We start from the raw sequence: 18,201 nt of genomic DNA on the forward strand, positions 1-18,201 counted from the left end.
ATGTTTATATAGAGAATGCATCTTGGTCAAGCATGATGAAAAGCAGTGATTTTAAAAATTAGTCAGATAGACTAAATCCTTTTAATTACACAACAGACCCCTCTTGTAAGATTACTGTTTGCATTTCAGAAGTCTGGTCAGAACCACAACCGCTCCCTTGGTTCCCCTCCTCCCCAATTCCCTCCATTGGTCCTAAGCAACACCCATTTCTATCTGACAAAGGCTTTAGTACATAAAAAACCAAAAGCTTTGTATTCATCAGATCACAGAGTAAGAGTTAAGCTATGAATATATATGGGCACTACAAAGAAACATGACCAAACCAGTTTTCAGGCAACAACTGAGAAAAGGGCTATGTACACGCAGACAAAGGACTGGAGTCTGAATTTGCCCTGCCTGGGTACACTCCTTTCAAGCTTTCTGAGCACTAAAGTGCTGCCTCCTTCTATTGTTTCTGAGGACTGCATACAAAACACACTTTAGGAGGAAGGAAATGGGTGGTGCTGTGTTCCACAAAGGAGCAAAGAGAAGCTGCATGAGAAAGCTGCTAATATAAGCAACAGGAAGAGGTTAACAGGGAGGAAGAATTATGCATCTAAAGAACAACAAAGGAGGCATAAGAAAGGAAAAGCACGTATGTGCTGGGAAGAGGACAAGCAGCTAAGTGCACCCTTTCTTAGTCAATAAAGCACTTAAACATGAATGATTTGTTGAATCATATTCAAGAGCAACAAATACATAATACATATGAACACGAATTTCAGTGAAGTCCTTGCTATGAGCTTTTCACAAATATGATGACTGACTTGTCAAATGAACTTCACATGGACCAAGGCAGAGCATGCAAAATTTCAAGAAGCTTGGTGATTTTGCCAACATTATTTGAACATTAAACTCAACATTCTTTAGAAACTTTTATGTTCAGCCTTAATCACAGAAAGACTTCCATCAGTTTCAAGTTTGTTCAGCCTAAATATTTCACTGTGCTATTATCTCCACTCAGGGAGCTATAGTAAATAGGACTCCAATTTTCCCTGGAAGTTGCTTTTCACAGACCTTTAAGTCTTCTTGTTCTCCTCTTTCAAGAGGGCACAGACATTCTCAAAGCACAGTACCAAAACCTGAATAAAATTCTTCAGCCAAGTTCTCTGCTAACATTACATAGAATGAAAGATTCACTTATTTCAAAGGTTACCCAAGACACAAAAGCTGTCCAGAATGTGCATCATCAGCAAGGGGAAGAAATAAAATGAAACCAAACCAAATTTTTAGAGTAACCAGGAAAACCCATCCTCTAACCCAAACTAAAGCAAGCAAAGCAAACAAAGGCTGATAAACTAGTATATTGGAGGATGAAGACAAAAATCAAAATGGACAGAAATCAATTTGAATTAGACTTTTCCATTGAGATAAAAAGCAAAAGATTCTTTAACTGAATAAATGCCTCAAAACCAAAATAAGTCTTCAGGGCCACTATATTACCAAGAAAGAACAGAGCTCAGGAATAATCCAACTACAACTACCTACTATAGTTACTAGTTTTTAAAGAGCTAGTATTTGATATCACAGACTGAGTAACAAGATCTGATGAAGCTATCACATGAGGAGCTATCCCTGAAGAATATACTATAGATATACCGAAGAATTACAAACATATTAGAAAAGTGGAGGGAACAAACAAGTCACCAGTCTGGCCTATTAAAATCTTGAGAACATATCTCAAAACAGAAGATTGTTTATAGATCCTGGATAAAATACATAAAGGAATAAAACGCAAGGTAGACACAATATCAAGTATAATAAATCACCTACTCGCAACTGGGAGGTGAGAATAAACTATACTTAAACTGTGCTGTAAGACACTGAAGCATCACTTTGGAGAAGGACTACTGCTGGAGTTCTCAATGATCAGATTATTAATTCAATAACTATGAATAATACAGCACAGCTAGCTGGAAATACAGTGTTGGAAGGCACTGGCAACAGATAGATCAGAATACGGTATGAGGAGGATATGATGACATGATAATCACGGTGACAAAAGTAGGATAAAATTCAGATCAAGATGCAGATCATGCTTCATTTCAAGCAGTAGTTTTGGACATTTATGTTAAAAAACAAAACGAAAAAACCAAACTGCACAAGGTGCAGAGTGCCCACAGAAGTTTCCACTCTACCTGTCCCACTGAAGTCTGGCTTATTCTGACAGGACAGACAGGAACAACATACGGACACTGTAAAGTATAGGAACAAGAGAAAGGAAGAGAGCTACTCAGCTTAAAGAACATTTAATGCAAAAATCTCATACACACATAAACCAGTATACGGAGGCTTGTTATCTTTTGACTACCAGGGCAATGGATCAGTCTTCCAGTTACGAAATGCAGCAACAAAGGCTGTCTCTTCTTAAGAGCAAAATGTGTCAAGGTTGCATGAGGGTTCTCTGGACCATCAACTCAGAACAATCCTTCCAGTTCTACAATTTGTTGAAAGCAAAGCCTCAGTGTGGAAGGTTGCTTTTTTCAGTGCAAATTCCTGTGTTTTACTTGGACTCTGACCAAAGACACCAAGGAAGAAAAGCCATCCTGGTCCACATAGACTAACTTCTGTTAGAAAGCAACAGTTCAGATCATTTTACTTGTTACATAAAATGGAAGAGAAACTAGTTAAAACCCCCTCATATTTCTCTAGGTATGAAAAAAGCCTCAAAACAGATTGAACACACCACCTAGGCAATTTATCTCTGCCACAGCTACTGACCCTGGGGCAAGTGACAATTTTTTTCTGAAACTGTATCAGAAGATAACAACTGCATGTTCAAACAGTTTGGCAGTGATTGAGAAAGCATTTGAAAAATCACTACTCTAGTGTAAGTTTCACTGAAAAAAAAGATTGTCGAACTTCACCCCTCAAATGCCTTTAAGTAATGCTGTACTGTCTTCTTTTCCAGTGCAGACGTCCTAGCTAAAAATGTGGGTTCTGCAGTGGTATATAATGGGAGTTTTTTCCTATATATACACACATATACAATGTTTATATATATATCATGTTTTGATATACACATACAAAGGATTTCATTTCCTGCAAGGGCAACAATGCTGCAAAAAAAATGATCCTCCTTTCACAGGTTACACTACCGAGGACAAAACTACACCTTTAAGGATCCACCAAATAAAGAAATAAAACCCAAGCAAATTCTCCAAACTGATAGAGAAGACCGAGCATGTCAAGCCATGAGAGAGTGCCACCAAATAAAAGGCAAGGGGGAGACAAGTCTGTGCTTAAGGAGAAGCCAGCACTTCTACTGAACACAAAATTGAGTTTCCACACAGAGAGCCAAGACTCTTTTCTCACCTGTCCCACAAGGAATGCAGTGTGTGTGTAGGTGTGTGGAGTGTCACTGTATAAATTTAATCCCAGGAAAATCAAATGAGAATAGTTTAAGATTATGCAGTTGATGACTGCTAGTAGTTGAATACCTTCAACTCATTCCTAAAGGCTCACTACATATAAGCAAGACAGAGCTTTAAAGATTTTCATATTCTAGTAAAAACTATAAATTTTTATTTATCACATTTTCAATGGAAAACAGAACAGACTCCACCTTACATCAGTAATAAACCTACTTTCACTCCCAGGCTTCTCTCAAAGCACACCATTTTTAGACACAAGACTTCAAAGCTTACTTAAAGGAATCTAGGGACAGCTGATCATATTATACTAATTATCTCAGATAGTTGCTGTCTCCAGAGGGGGGCAATTTTCAGAGAAATTTTAACAATGTTCATATCTTCTTCAATAGATCTGTGTTATTTAACATATGTTAGAGAGGCTGTTGCTGCTACATTACCTTTGTTCACAGATGTAATGTTTCATCACATATCAAGTAATACATGAATATTAATACTTGCAATTAAATCATTACTCACATTCTCCAGAGTTGATTTTGTTTCAAGTATGCTACAATCCATATGAGATATTTCCTACTAGTCTTGAAGCAAATAGAGGGGTTTTGTTTTTATTGCTATTTTAAAACAAAACCTGTTCCTCGCCTTAGGTGGCCTAAATATTTGAGTCAGATGTAAAACTTGCATGCTTCTTCAGATTCTAAGGTTAATCCATTTAAGCAGCACTCTCAATACTCCAGCTTTTACAAATTCATGCTGACTCCAACATGCAACACACTGCATAAAGGTGTAGCCTCTGCTTCAGTAAGTTTCAGTAAAAAAACAGTCAAAAAAAGCACAGATAATTGAATGACATTTCTTCAAACAAAAAAGAAAATTTCCTTAGATCTCAGTGTTCTGTGTGATTTTGGTGAATGCAACACCAAATACCAGCAACTGGTCTTTGTCTGCATCTTTCTGCATCCACACAATAAGTACAAAATTTGTATTACATATATTACAATAACATAAGAATTCACTTCATAAGAAGTCACATCAAGGCCTTTATTTCTATTGGATCAGTTTGCTGTGTGAAGTGTTCTTTATCACCCAATCCACAATGAATTAAGCTATGCATATTGGATGCAGTGTTGAGGACATCTCTACATAATGTGCTCTAAAAACATTAATTACAGAACGGAGACATAAATGGGAGGATAGGGAATGCTGCCCAATTCAATACTATATCAAGCACACGGAAAAAACCTGACAAGTGTGCAAACAGTTCAAATACCTCACAAGCTGGTTAGAGGAATAACTTCCCTATCAACATACCTTTAGTGTTACTGAAGGACAAACTTGAAGGCAAGCCCCGTAAAAATGTATGTTCATTCTACTAATGTCAAAACCAATTGTAGTCTTTAGCTTGTTGAAATGTACCCAAGAAGTATTAGCCACAGACTGACACTCACACCACACAAATCTAACAGTCTCCATAATTTCCTTCCCTACAGTACTAGAGATTACAGCAATTAAAAGACTATGTTTACAAATCCTATATTTTCAGTGATTTTTAACATTCTTATGAATGTGGATCATTTCTAGAGTTGTGTTAGGAAGATTCAAATCTAGACAGCATTTTGTTGCTTTTCTTTGCAATGAATTAATTTTAGATTTGGAAACATCATCTGCCAGGCATTTTAAAACTAAATAGGATACAGAGGTTAATGGCTTTAGCAGTGCCGTTTTAACCCAGTCTTCTGCATACCATTGAAAATAATGAATTCTAACCTCTGGGGGAAGAAAAAATCTACAGATTTAACATTGAATTAATGTCAGCTTTTATTATTAGGAATGCTATTGGGTGATTTTTATTACTTGAAATGCCTTGTTCAGTAAAAACTCAAATAGATCGCTTTCCATACTTCTCCCTATCTAAATGTTAAAACATGCATTTCTTACTTTTACAGCACTAAGAATATAAAATCAACACAATTTTACCTTTAAAACTGTTTACATTCTCTACACATCAAACACCATACTTTTTTGGCATCTCAAATGTTTCTGCTGGGAACACACAACATATCAGTCATTCTCATTCAGCAGTACACACACCAAAGTTTCAAAAATTATCAGCAGCACAACCGTATATTAAGAAAAACTCCACACCAATGGTTTGCCCACATCACTTGGCAATGTCCCTTTAATATTAATACACAGAGAAGTAAATTTTTTTCATAAATTTGTTCAAGTATGTGGAACATGTAAAATGCATAAGAATCAATATGGACTTCATTAATGTTATATTTATTTATTTTCCAGCTTCATACAAACTGGATGTAGAAGCATAAACATAGTACATTTCTACCATTTTCAACAAAAATATAACCAATATGTACAATTATTGTATTAAAAATACAAAAGGATACAGACTCCACCAATGTCTTTCTAAAAGACATACAGGTACAAGTAGTATCAAAAGTATGAGGAAATCACCAGTTAATTGTACATTCTGCACTTGACATCACAGAGCGAACTGAGATTAGCAGTCCTATGGTCTACAATTACTTAATGCTTATATAACATTTGTGCAACTTGTGATAGAGCTAAGATTTTGTATTTCTATATGCACATGAGGTCCATAGCCTTCAGAATAAAACTGGCAAATAATGCATATAACAGGTAAAATTACAGATGCATAATTGACAATGTGATATATAAGCAAATAGACAAAAGCTATGATTACAGGAGAGAATTAAATAAAGCACTGACATTTGTTTGATACAGTGAAAAAACACTGCAATTTGATCTTTAAAAGTTGAAGCTATTTACGTGTATCTACTGATCAATATGATCAGCTGAGTTCAATGGAAAAAAAAAAATCCAAGACCAGCAGTTCCTCACATTTGAGTACTACTCGGATTGGCAGCCTTCACTTCTCCGGAGTCTGTGCAAAAACAACACAAAAATAGAGGGGAGGGTCATTTCAGTCATTCTAGGGTTAATAGCAGCTGTGAGCAAGTGGTTGCTACACATTGGCCTTCTCTACACATGCAGTGTTCCATGAAGCCATTAACAGTTGTGACTATTTCTGCATTGCAAAGGCTGGCAAATCTAATCATGTTATTTTTTTTACTTAAAGGCTCGTTTATCCCCTAATGTCAAAGTCAATAGATGGAGGTTATTATATCAGTGTTAACAGCTGACACGAGCTGTGACATCCCAACTTGGCTTCACTGCAATGTTATCCAGTTAATTTTTACTTTAATATAGACTACTATATAGCAAAAAAAAAAAAGTACATAACTTAAAGGTGGGGTTGCCATCTGTCTTATTAGAACGGGACACTTTTTTAGTATGCCATCCTGTATTCCACAAGGCACAGGTATGAGACACACAGTGTCCTCTTCCATCATTGACCAGTTGCAAGCACTGTGTTTCTGCATTTACACCAGACCCAGATGAGAATGGCATTAACACTAACATTTACAAACTTGTGAAGATTCCAGGGTGGGGCACATTAAGAGCGAAGCTAGATGGTCAAGGAAAGGCTGCACCCTGTAGCCTCTGCCTTCCCTTCTGCCCTGCTCAGCCACATGATAGCAATATTCTCTCCAGGAGTTCAGGCTGGCAACCCTACTTAGAGGTGTGAAATAATACTGTAATTACTATGCAGATGCAGTATTTGATCTTCCAAATGCAAACATACAAAATTGTAACAAAGGCATTGTAAACAAGCAAATAAGCACTGCCTCCTTGAAGGATCTCAAAGCATTTTTCTCTTCATAGGTTAAAGGCCAAATGTAATTTGACAACTAACTTATCTCATTATCCCAATGAGACTAAGTGCTAGGATTGTGATTAAAATCTAAAAGGAAGATTTAAAAAAAAAACCCTTCCAGGCATTGGGAAGTGCAGCCAGAGTTAATCATCCTGATGTGATGATCTTGGAATTTGGAATGATACTGTGTGATGTGGCAGACAGCGACAGTGGTAGCTTGGAGATTGCTGCACTGTGCATTTCAAGCAACACAGTTTGAAAAGTGCCAGGGCGATTTCTTCACAGTATTTCACATGCAAGGGGAGAGGGGACAGAAGGGGGAGGGGCAGAGGAAGAAGCCCCATGCTGCTTTAAGGCAGGGAAGGAGGCAAATAGGTCCACCATCCTTTAATCATAATTCCAAGGCTCCTATTCTAGGGACGTCTTCTTGTGCTCTCCTTTAAGGTGGCTCACTCTGGATCCAGAAAAGTCCAAATCTTAGACAGCAGAGACTTGTTCATCTTCTGCAAATACAATAGGATAAGGGAAAATAGAATTTAGTTCATATAGAACAAGACTGCTACTGAATGTGCATACAACAACAACTATGTGTACTGTGCTCACGTGTTTTCCATTTCATTCTACTAGCTATATACTTTAAAACGATCTAAATTTCAGTGCATTTCAGGTCTCACGGGAAGTTCTTCTTTGTAATTTTGCTCTTGAAGAAAATAAGACAATTGCCTAACTGAGCTAGGTGCAGTTCCTCAGCCCAAGGAATACAACAGCTAGATGTACAACTCCTAGATGGCCAGTAGCTTCAGAAAGGCATCTTGTATTTTTCCCTGAATACACCTGCAATTTAGTCATCATTGGTAGAAACAATTAACATTCTCTATCATGGTAACTCTCAAAGTTTGAGGCAATTCAGTTAAGGCAGACTTCATTTTTTTAATCTCATCATATTCAACTGCAGAGTTCATCCTGCACATAAAACCTTAGCAATTAAGCAGTTAGAGGGAGAAGGGGAATGTTAGTCTCTCTATCATTAAGCAAAACAAAGAGTTCAAATGTGTGATTTGGGCACCATCCTGCCTAAATTTTGAGCACCTAGGCCTGGAGCTTCAATCCAGCCACACCTATACTCCACAGGAAAGCATTATAGTTGAGTTAAAGCACAAAGATGCAGACACAATTGGGCCAGCAAGAAAGCAAGACAGTAGTGGGCTCATTATGTGAAACAGCTGGAGTGGAAAATCCAGTGTCCACAGCATAAGAGTTTCAGGTAGAATGTGACCGTCCAAATAAACCTGACCAATGATGCTCTGTAGGGTGGATGGGCAGGTATTCTATAGACCAGACTACTTTTTGATCATTAAATACATGGGGGGAGGTACATGGTGAACACAGGCACCTCCAGAGAAGTTGTCTAAGCCAACTACTTGGCTGTCCAAGACTTACATGGACCTACGTTCCAAATTTTAAACCATATTTAGGATGAACTGAATTCCTTCCCTTACAAAAAGTCAACAAATAGCAAGTTTTGAAAATGAAATAGAGTTCAAATCATGGTATGAATTTCTATGGCAGAATACATTTGCGTAATTTGCTTTGTGTCTGTGAAAGCATTGACCAGTTTTGCATGCAGCCCACTCAAAATCTACCAATTAGAAATTTACCATCTTCCTCTGTGGAAAACCCTTGAGATGGATAGTGAGCAAGACGTGGATCTGACTCATTTGGTTTATGCCACTGAGGTTTGTTTGCAGGCCTGCTGGTTGAATGGCCGTGAGACTGCTGCTGTGGAGTTGATGTTCCATGAGTCTCACATGTCCGTGCCACCATTCTAGACCTCTGAAGTGCTATGTTGTAATCTGGAGGCTTTCTGGTTGGATGGGAGCCACCCTCTCCAAACTCAGCAATAGGTATTCCTACATAACCAGGTGGAGTTGGAGGTGGTTCCCGATATCGACCCTCTTTTCGTGCTGCAGGGAAAACAAAGATGATTATAAGAGATAGGAAGAGAAACATTGCTGAAAGGAAAACAGAGAGTTATTAAGTAAACATCAAGCAACTCAACAGCCCAGGAAGAAAAAATCTGAAGGACAAAAGTTAACCATCATATGCTATGAGCATATGAGCTTGTGCAAAATAAATCAATCAAGAAAGTACAGAATATACAACATATACAGGATGCAGCTATTTTTCCAGTATTGAAGCATTAGTCTAACAAAATTCACCAAATTATATGGGGAATTTGTTCAAACTTCACAACTGAAGCTGTTCCATCAATTGTATAGAATAAAACGTACAGTGATCCAAGTAACATGGAAGACACAAGAGTCTACAGAAGTAGCAAACAATTCCAAAAGGTAAGGAAGTGGGCTTCATTTCCATACATTTTGAATGCACAACTGTCCACTGCCCCATGGTTGTATTCTCTGCAAAACTGAAAGTATGCCCATAAGAGCAATGATTGAATATGATTTTATATAGGAGATCGAGAGACCACCACCTAGGTTGTGGAACTCACTGAGACGTAACTGTTTACATGAACAAGACTTAACTCTGGGCATACTGAGAAGCTCTCTCTTGGAGAGAACTTTGAGGGAGAAAACAGCAGTTAAGAATTCTAAGCATATGCAGAGACACACAACAGATAGGCAAGACTCCCTGTTGTTGAGTTATGTAGTTAGAAAAGTCACTTGCGTCTTTGATACTGAATACTTGTGGATCTAGCCCTTTAACATGACTACTTAACTGACAAACCTTACAAATAAAACAGGGAAAACCACTGACACAGACAATTTAGTCTCCACAGCTTGTCATACACTGTGTATTCTTGCACAAGCGGTGGTGACAACATCACCCTGCATTAGGCAGCATGATTTGAATGAAAGGGCAGTACAAGCTCAAAATGGACCATTGCTATTCAGATACAAGTTTTTATAGACTAAAAAGAAATCCTCGGTATTATAACCAAACCAAATAGTTTCCAATAGATTCTAAGTATTTTTCTCAGACAAACTTTTAACTAAGCAAAGCAGCATGAAGAGGTTTCTGAGAAATTTTATTCAAATATTTCTGAAAAGGAGAAGAAATTCTGTAGAAAAATCCTGTTGAAATACTGCAAGATATCAATGTCTATTCAGTGCAGAAGTACTACATAAAACAGTGGGTTCTACTGGACAGAGTTATATTTGCAGGATAATTAGTTAATAGTAGTGAAGTGCGTGGAAGTGTGTTGGTTTGAATTTTCAGGTCTCTTTCATGTTTTTTCAAGTCCCTAAAAACGTAGTGGCAACCACTGCCTTGAGAGGCAAGTTTGGAAGCACGCTTGTTACACATTCTGGAGGAAAGCAAGGGTATCAAAGAAAAAAATTAGAGAGGGGCATGAATCTGAACCTGAAGTCCTGAACTGAATAGGTTCCTTCTCTTCATAGTCCAGGGATTCAGATCTGCACCCAAGCTTTGAGGCGATGCACCACTGCTAAGCAATATACTTGAGCAGAAAATGGAAAAGTCATTCTATCACAGTGGTCTCAGCATGACCTCAATCTGGCAGACTTTCAGCTGTGTCAGCAAAAAATGGCTCTTAGATAGTTCTTCATATTAACCTGACAAAAGGCAAAGTGAAGGGGAATGAAAGGAAGAAAAGTGGCAAAAATGCAGAGGTTTTGGATGGCCTAAAAATTGGGATGTATAGAAGGAACAGTACAAGAAAAATGTTAAGTTCTGCCAAAGACACCTTCATACTAATTTACAGATTATACGATCTTTCTATTATTGAATGCATATAAATGTATTTCACCTCTAACTTCTTAGAAACCTCCTCAGTTTCAGCAGGCCAAAGAAATATTTTACAGTTGGTATTTAAGCACAAAGTGATCCCATTTTCAGAAGTAAGGAGTATTCACAATTATCAGACAAGTCATAGAGGTATAAAGTAAAACACTTCTACAAAAATCAGGCCACATTTATTAAGACTTCCAAATATAGTATATGGAGCCTTACTGTGATGAGAAATTCACATTTCAGAACAGACATCTAGATACATCAACCTCTCAAAACACCGTCCAGCAGTTGAGCTAGTTTTTTGATGTATGGCAGGCTCTCTAGAGACACAAAGGCACTGCCAGAAATGAGAATCAACAATAAATGCTATTTTCCCTTGCACAGTTAAAGGGAAAAATTTAAGAGAGACTGCAAAATATTCAGTTTTGCTTTAAAACCTAAATAATAAAATAAAAAATCAAACTAGACAAAAGAAATGCAGTTTTAGAACAATACAAAACCCCATAAGCAAATGAATGAAAATACTTCACGGTAAACAAAACTTAACTTACCAACATGCCCCTTTGAACTACTTGATGACATTGCTGTATGAGTGGGCACAGGAGCCGGTTTAGTCTCCTCTGCTGGTACAGATGTTATGCTAATGTTTTCGGCTTCAATCGAAACATCCTTCCCACCCCTCCGCTTTATGGTACCTGTATCACCTTCTGAGTCCTCTCCCCAGTATCCTGTTGAGGATGCCCAGCTTGCTCTGGACTGTGCTTGATCAAGGCCCTCCCTGCCTTGACTTTGCCTGCCATATTTTGTGCCATGATCGGGGAACATCAGCTGGTCCATATGGCTGCCTGAGGCCCACAGTCCTGCCCCATCGCCTGAACTATCAAAATGAGCATGTCCAAAAGGCAGAGTCTCCCAGCTCCTCTGGTGCTGTATTGTTTGTATGTTATCATGAGAACCACTCGAACAAGAAGTCCAGCTACCACGGCCACTGTCAGCTGCATCAAGCGAAGCTCTGTCCCCCTGATCCTGTGACAGTTCTTCTGTACTAGGAGAAGAAAGCACAGTTGCTCCAGCATACAGGCCTCTGGTCTCTGAGAGTGGTGCATATGAGCTAGATACACAGTGATGATGGGGAAAAAAAATAAAATCCAGTGTTGGAATTGGAAATCATGTACAAGACACACAATTCAACAATCAAGCGAAAAACAAACATATTTGGGGGTTGGACTAGATGACCTTTATAACATTTAAAAGGTCCCTTTCCACAAAAACCATTCTATGATTCTATGATTTAAGGTTTGATGCTCTTTATAGTATCTTTTGTTTGCATTAGTGGCTAATTCAATTTTGAGAGCAGGACACTTTGCTTTCAAGCTCATCCTCAATAAAAGAAAAACAACAAAAACAACCTGATAAAACTTTACACTTCACAGAGTTATTTCAAAAGATAAAATCTTAACTTTGCAGCAGCCTTTTAAGACAGGCAAACCACATTGACACACATAAAGGCAAACAGACTGATAGACAGGGTTATCCTACTGCTTTTCCAGCCACGTAAAGCAAAGGTTCAAAAGCTAAAGTTTTAGAAGGAGGTGGCCGATATTCAGATTTAGGTTTCACTTTTCAGGGTTTTTTTTTTTTTGCCTAGGAAACTCTGAAAGCTCAATTTTCAACATTTCCTGCAAATGGAAATGTATTTCAACCTTAATTTTGGAAACACGTGCTACTTCCTAGAGCAAATATGTTCTCTGTAGCCTCTCAGCAATTAAGCGAGCCTGACACTATCACTTACATAGCAGCAGAGAAAAACGACAAAGTGTCACTTTTGCTTAGCAGCTATCCAGGCTCCTGGGATTTGTTCTTCCAGGGCAGCTTGCTATGCAGACTGAAATCCTGTTCTTCCAAATATTAAGACATCTGATTAAAGAGTTTGCATAGCCTGGGATTCCCAGAGCTGAAGTACATCAGTTTTGGAACAGGTCTGCCATTCGCAGACACTGCAGGATTAAAACCCTTGAAACTATTCAGAGGACTAAAGCATCCAAATAACAGCTCAAAAAAAAAAAAAAGTAAGTGGAGACTGAATAGGAGCCAGAGCTCCAATTATTTTTGCACCAAGGCCCACTACTAGAGATTTAGAGAACTCCTCACAGCACTAGCTTCCCCACCATTACAGAAGTTAATTACCTAGAAAACCAGCTGCATAATGTGAATTTTAGCTTCCAATTATTGTTGAATAGAAGAGATATTTGGGGCAAAATATTTTGGAGTTAGACAAATATGCACTTTTCCATGAAACAGACTGGAAAATCACTAGCTATTTCTGTTCTCAGTTTGATCACTGAATAATTGTACGAATAATATTTCATCTAATTCAGTTAATTCCCCACGTAGGAAGCAGGCTAGGATACTAGTCTGCCACAAAGAGGATAATCCACAGTACCACTGAAATGCTCAGATGATAAGTCTTCTTAGGTAAACTCTTACTGCTGTAGACCTCATCATGCACTCAGGAGTGCAAAACGTTTTCCTGTCAGAAATTGAGCATTATCACAATATGCAGCATTGAAAGAGTCATTTTTAAGAGCAGGGGAGAAAAAACACTTGAGAGATACAGAGAAAGTTACATGGACAAATACACATGCCACATACACACTATATGAAAGTATAATGAAGCAAGCACAAATAAAATTCCTACCCTAAGCTGTATTGATCTGGTTCAATCATGATTCTTCTATCAATCCTTCCCACACCAAGATTTGTCTCCACGATGCTGACAGAATGCCTCTGTCTCCTCTCATCATGCAGGGAGACTGGCATAGAGTCAAAAGACGAATTGCTGACAATACTAGATCTAGAAGAAATTTCACTGTGACCAGAATCTGAAAAGTTATCCACCGTGCTGCTAGGAGCCAAAGTATAGCCTGCAAAGGGAACATCATGTTAATAGGACTCCAAGACACCTGCTCAGTTATTGTCAGGCAGCTGGCCATACTGCTACGATTACATTTACACAGCATTGCAAAAGTTAAAGATACACAGCAAAACTCTGTAACACTGTGTATTTGGTCTCTTAATCAGAGGTTTAGGATTGTGGGAACACACACTACTCATTTACAAACCAACTGCTCATCTTCCTTCTTCTCTGCCCTCCTACCTCAAATTCTTCTCAAATTCATCATCATACTCATATCCTCACATTATGAAATCTTACTTCTCAATAAACTGCCTGTGCATAAACACTGTCTCCAAGACTGGAATGAAAGAGATGTTCGGGATGAGTCTACTGCTTAAAGTACTCCAAGAGATCTTGCCATACAGCTTTTCTGTTTGCAAAGCTACGCTTCACAGATGAACAGCAGATACAACATGAAGCCCAGATGTCTGGGCTCACTGCTTACTACATATCTTGGCTGAGAGAGGGCCAGGTTTTCAAGCTTTCTTTGTTATACCAAATAGCATATATTACCAGAATTATAATGAAATTTAGAGGCAGCATTGACACAACCAGACTGAGATAAAATCTGCATACCATGTCACAGAAGTGAATTCAGTTTTTGCTTTCGTATTAAACAAAGTCATGCTGAATGTTCTTTCCAGCTAAGTTAAAGATCATTAAACAACATAAATCCACAAGTAACTGCCGTTTTCATTTTTTGCTTTCAGTCTACACGTAAGTGTCAAAATTACTTCAACCGATCTATCCCAATTCATTTGCTGAGAACATGAAATTAAATGTTGTCATCTGTGTCTGAAAGAATCTACCATTAGCTTCATCACCATCAAACCAATGTTTTTTTTTTAAATTATGTTTGATTTGCTTTTTGCAAAAATAAAGTGTTTTTCTAACTATGAGTCAAGTACAGAATTCCAAGTCCTTTTTCAAGAAATGCACAGGCCTGCCCATATTTATATAAATTCACTGTTTACTAATGTAGTATTTGGGAGAAGTAATGATGACAGCTTACAAGGTCTTGAGATGATATATTCTCTACATAATATCCTCCTCCATCTGACCTTAGTAAATAATACTTCAATAGAAGTCACTTCAACCCCAACGTATATTTTACCATAACATTATTTTATGTAACTGTTAAACTGAACTTTTATGATATTCTGAAAAGAGAATAACTTTGCCTGCAATACATCTAGGCTATCATACTTTCAAAGGGGCTTTCTTTTTGTTTAAATTACAGCACAGCGCCTCCATCTTCTGTTTTGATAATTCATAACCAGAAAAACTACCATAAAAAAAAAACAGGCTTTAAAAAAATCCCTTTAAAGTCCTAAATTCACTTTAAAAAATAGCTCTATGAAATCACTTAAAAAGACCCTGGTCAATGAAGCTCTAATGTGTAATACCATTCCTCAAATAGTCACACACATGGTTTGAATAATCAGGCTGCTATTAAAATATTCTGTAGTAGTGATTTGAATCCTAAATATCTTAAGCCTTTCTGTCATACATTAGTAACATCCCATCCACATGCATGACACAGCAAATAAATTCCTCTAATAGGCCAGTGTGGTCAATGCTGTACAAAGATTTTAAGTTTTCAACTGCACATCTTTACACTGGCAAGAAGCACCAATGATAAAAATATTTTTTGTCAAAAGCAGCTGCAGTGAGAGTGACCTTCTGCATCAAATCCTGTACCATACCAGGCTATTTTTCCTGGCTTTTGATAACCACAGGGCTTTCGAGGACCCTTGAAATCAGATTCACAGTTATCCTTTTAGGTATCCCACACTGCGCTGCATTTCCTGCCCTCTTGCTGACCATATGTGACAAAAATAAACTACTGCTGCTCTTATCAACTGTCCAAATTCTTTCTTAGAAGCTTCCGAAGTCCATGACTTTCGGGAAACAGGATGAGAAATATTGAACATCTAATACCTTTCCTTGGAGAGCTCTGTGGTGAAGTAGGAGGAGAAGATAGCTGTGATGATGCACTTGAGACTGTGTCTTCAGATTGTTTCTTGTGACGATCCAAACTTCCTTCTTCCGATAATGAAAGAATTTTCTTTAAAGCTTGTGGGGAGTTAATGCCTTTAAGTAAGAATTAATGTATATGTAAAGTCCAGTATAAATACACCTTCATGCTTCACAATGCATTTATAGAGCAGATACCATACAGGAAAAAACCCTAACTTTTCTGATACCAGTTTAAATTAAGCAAAATGTTTAAACCTATTCCTGTTTAAAATATAGTGCTTTATTTCCACATATTTTTGGAGATGGTCTTTCATTCTGGCCACTTAAAATAAATACTCTGCCACAGAAAACACAATGAAGATTTGATGTTGTAGAATACTGCCTATACAATACTTAAATTGAGGATATGCATAGGAATGGCTACTGAAAAACCTGAACTAAAATTATGTTGAATACAGACACAAACCGATCTCACTGGTTAGTGAAGATTTATATAGTAAGAATTGAAACTGTTCTCCTGTTTTTTTTCTATTCAGAGTAGCCTAGAAGGTCAAAGAAAGCTGGAAAGAACATTAGTAAGATTAGGCTTATGAAACAAGGTCATCCTGCAGCTGCCTTTCTCCCTTTCATTTTTGAGAACTATCTCTGCACCCACTTATTTTGGGAAACTAAAGAGTAAAAACATCCTGAAGATGATGTATGATGTAAAGATCTAGGGCACTAAGAATTGCTTTTCCCAGGCCACATTTATCCATCTTTCTCTTCCCCTCCCCTCCCCTCAAAAATCCACTCTAGGACAGTGAAGACAGAGCTTCTCTGACAGTTTTGCCAATGCTTTTGATAGAGGTTATTTTCAAGCATTCACAGAATTTATCTTTGATCTGTTGGATCACAATCCTGCTATCAATAATTTATAGCTGATTCATCAGCATAACCTAGTCAGTTTTCAGAAACCTTGCCACCATTGAGCAAAAATGTAGTCTATGGAGCTTCAAAGTCCTTTTAAGATTTAAAATTAATGCTAAAATCAACAAGATATAGATAAATAATGAATTGTTTCTTGCTCATTTTGCTGCTTCTAATACTTTATTGCAGCCTAAGCAGTGCATGAGAAAAACTGATAAAGAGTGAAATCAGAATTAAGCTCTTGTGAAATAGGAATCATCATGCAGTAGGAAGGGCCAGTTATGCTACATATACTTATTAGGATAATTACCACACTTTAAGCGATTTAAGAAGTTCTTTATTAATGCATATATGTTATGTATACATTCTGGGACACAGATTTGGAAATCAGAGTAGAAGAAATTCCTATAGTCTGGTGCCTTTCTGAGCAACATGGAGGCAGCAACAACTGAATAACAACAATAAAAAAGCAGAAGGGAGCAGAAGCCAAAGGGACAACTGTCAACATGAAACTCCAGACCTACATTTCTAACAGGACCACCAACCTGAGTGGGCGTGAATTTCACATTAAAAGTTCAACTTCTGAAGAGACACCAAAACTTTGGAGACATCTCAGATGGGTCATTCAAGAACTCCATGTCCCTAAGCCCTTTGGAAAAGTTAAGGCAAGATCCCAGGGCAAACAAGCAGAACCATTTCTTCTTTTCAGCTGCTAGTAACAAGTAAATACTTGTACTGATTAAATTGACAGGATGCTTTCCCAGATTCCTTTCTTTCCTTTTTTAGAGAATAAAATTACGGATAGACACTGCATGAATTGGCATAACCTGCATATCATACTACCAGAAATAAATGCCTGAACCTTACATGATTCAAAATATCTCCCTGACATGAGTGAACAAACTTCAGAGTATTAAACCAAATGCTTCCTTGTTTCACTTACCAAATGGTGGGAGGTCTTTGACTGGCACTTTCTTGCGAGAGGGATAAAGAGATACGGCAGGGACCTGCAACGCTTGGTTTACTTTATGTTGCTGCTGCTGCTGCACTTTCTGTTGGATGCCTGCCCGGGGAGCCACTGGTGATGTTTCAGATTTTCCAGGTCGCTTGTCTCCTGTATTCTTCGGCACTTTGCAAGAAAGGGGAGAAAACACTGAATGACTACTAGCTAAAAACCTGGTGGGTGTTTCAGTCTGAGCAGTACAAAGCCCTCCAATTAATAATTAAAAGGTGCTCAAATACTTGTACAATTAAGGACTACAAACTGATTCATAATGGATATATAATTATTATTTCTTGCTACCCTGAAGCAAGGGAAGGTCACAACATATAGCATTCTCTCAAATCAAAATGAAACTGATGTATCTAGGATAAGGGCCTCCTCTGCTGCCCCCAGATACAGTTCTCCAAGTATCTCT

The 18,201-nt window shown here is 37.8% G+C and overlaps 1 protein-coding gene across 7 annotated transcripts in view; it reads right to left on the reverse strand.

The window, feature by feature from the left end:
- Positions 1-5,561: 5,561 nt before the first annotated feature.
- RAPGEF2 (Rap guanine nucleotide exchange factor 2) overlaps positions 5,562-18,201 on the reverse strand; it is a 183,599-nt gene continuing 170,959 nt past the window's right edge. For all 7 annotated transcript variants that reach the window (XM_027676811.1, XM_027676807.1, XM_027676810.1 and 4 more), the window contains 6 exons: positions 17,727-17,912; positions 15,839-15,991; positions 13,640-13,865; positions 11,493-12,052; positions 8,826-9,131; positions 5,562-7,670 (listed from right to left, as the gene is read on the reverse strand). In XM_027676811.1, coding sequence (XP_027532612.1) covers positions 7,645-7,670; positions 8,826-9,131; positions 11,493-12,052; positions 13,640-13,865; positions 15,839-15,991; positions 17,727-17,912 — 1,457 coding nt within the window. In that variant the 3' untranslated portion in view covers positions 5,562-7,644. The remainder of the gene's footprint in view (positions 7,671-8,825; positions 9,132-11,492; positions 12,053-13,639; positions 13,866-15,838; positions 15,992-17,726; positions 17,913-18,201) is intronic.

Source organism: Neopelma chrysocephalum, unplaced genomic scaffold, assembly GCF_003984885.1.
Source record: "Neopelma chrysocephalum unplaced genomic scaffold, ASM398488v2 Primary Assembly neopelma1_42, whole genome shotgun sequence".
Classification (NCBI taxonomy): domain Eukaryota; kingdom Metazoa; phylum Chordata; class Aves; order Passeriformes; family Pipridae; genus Neopelma; species Neopelma chrysocephalum.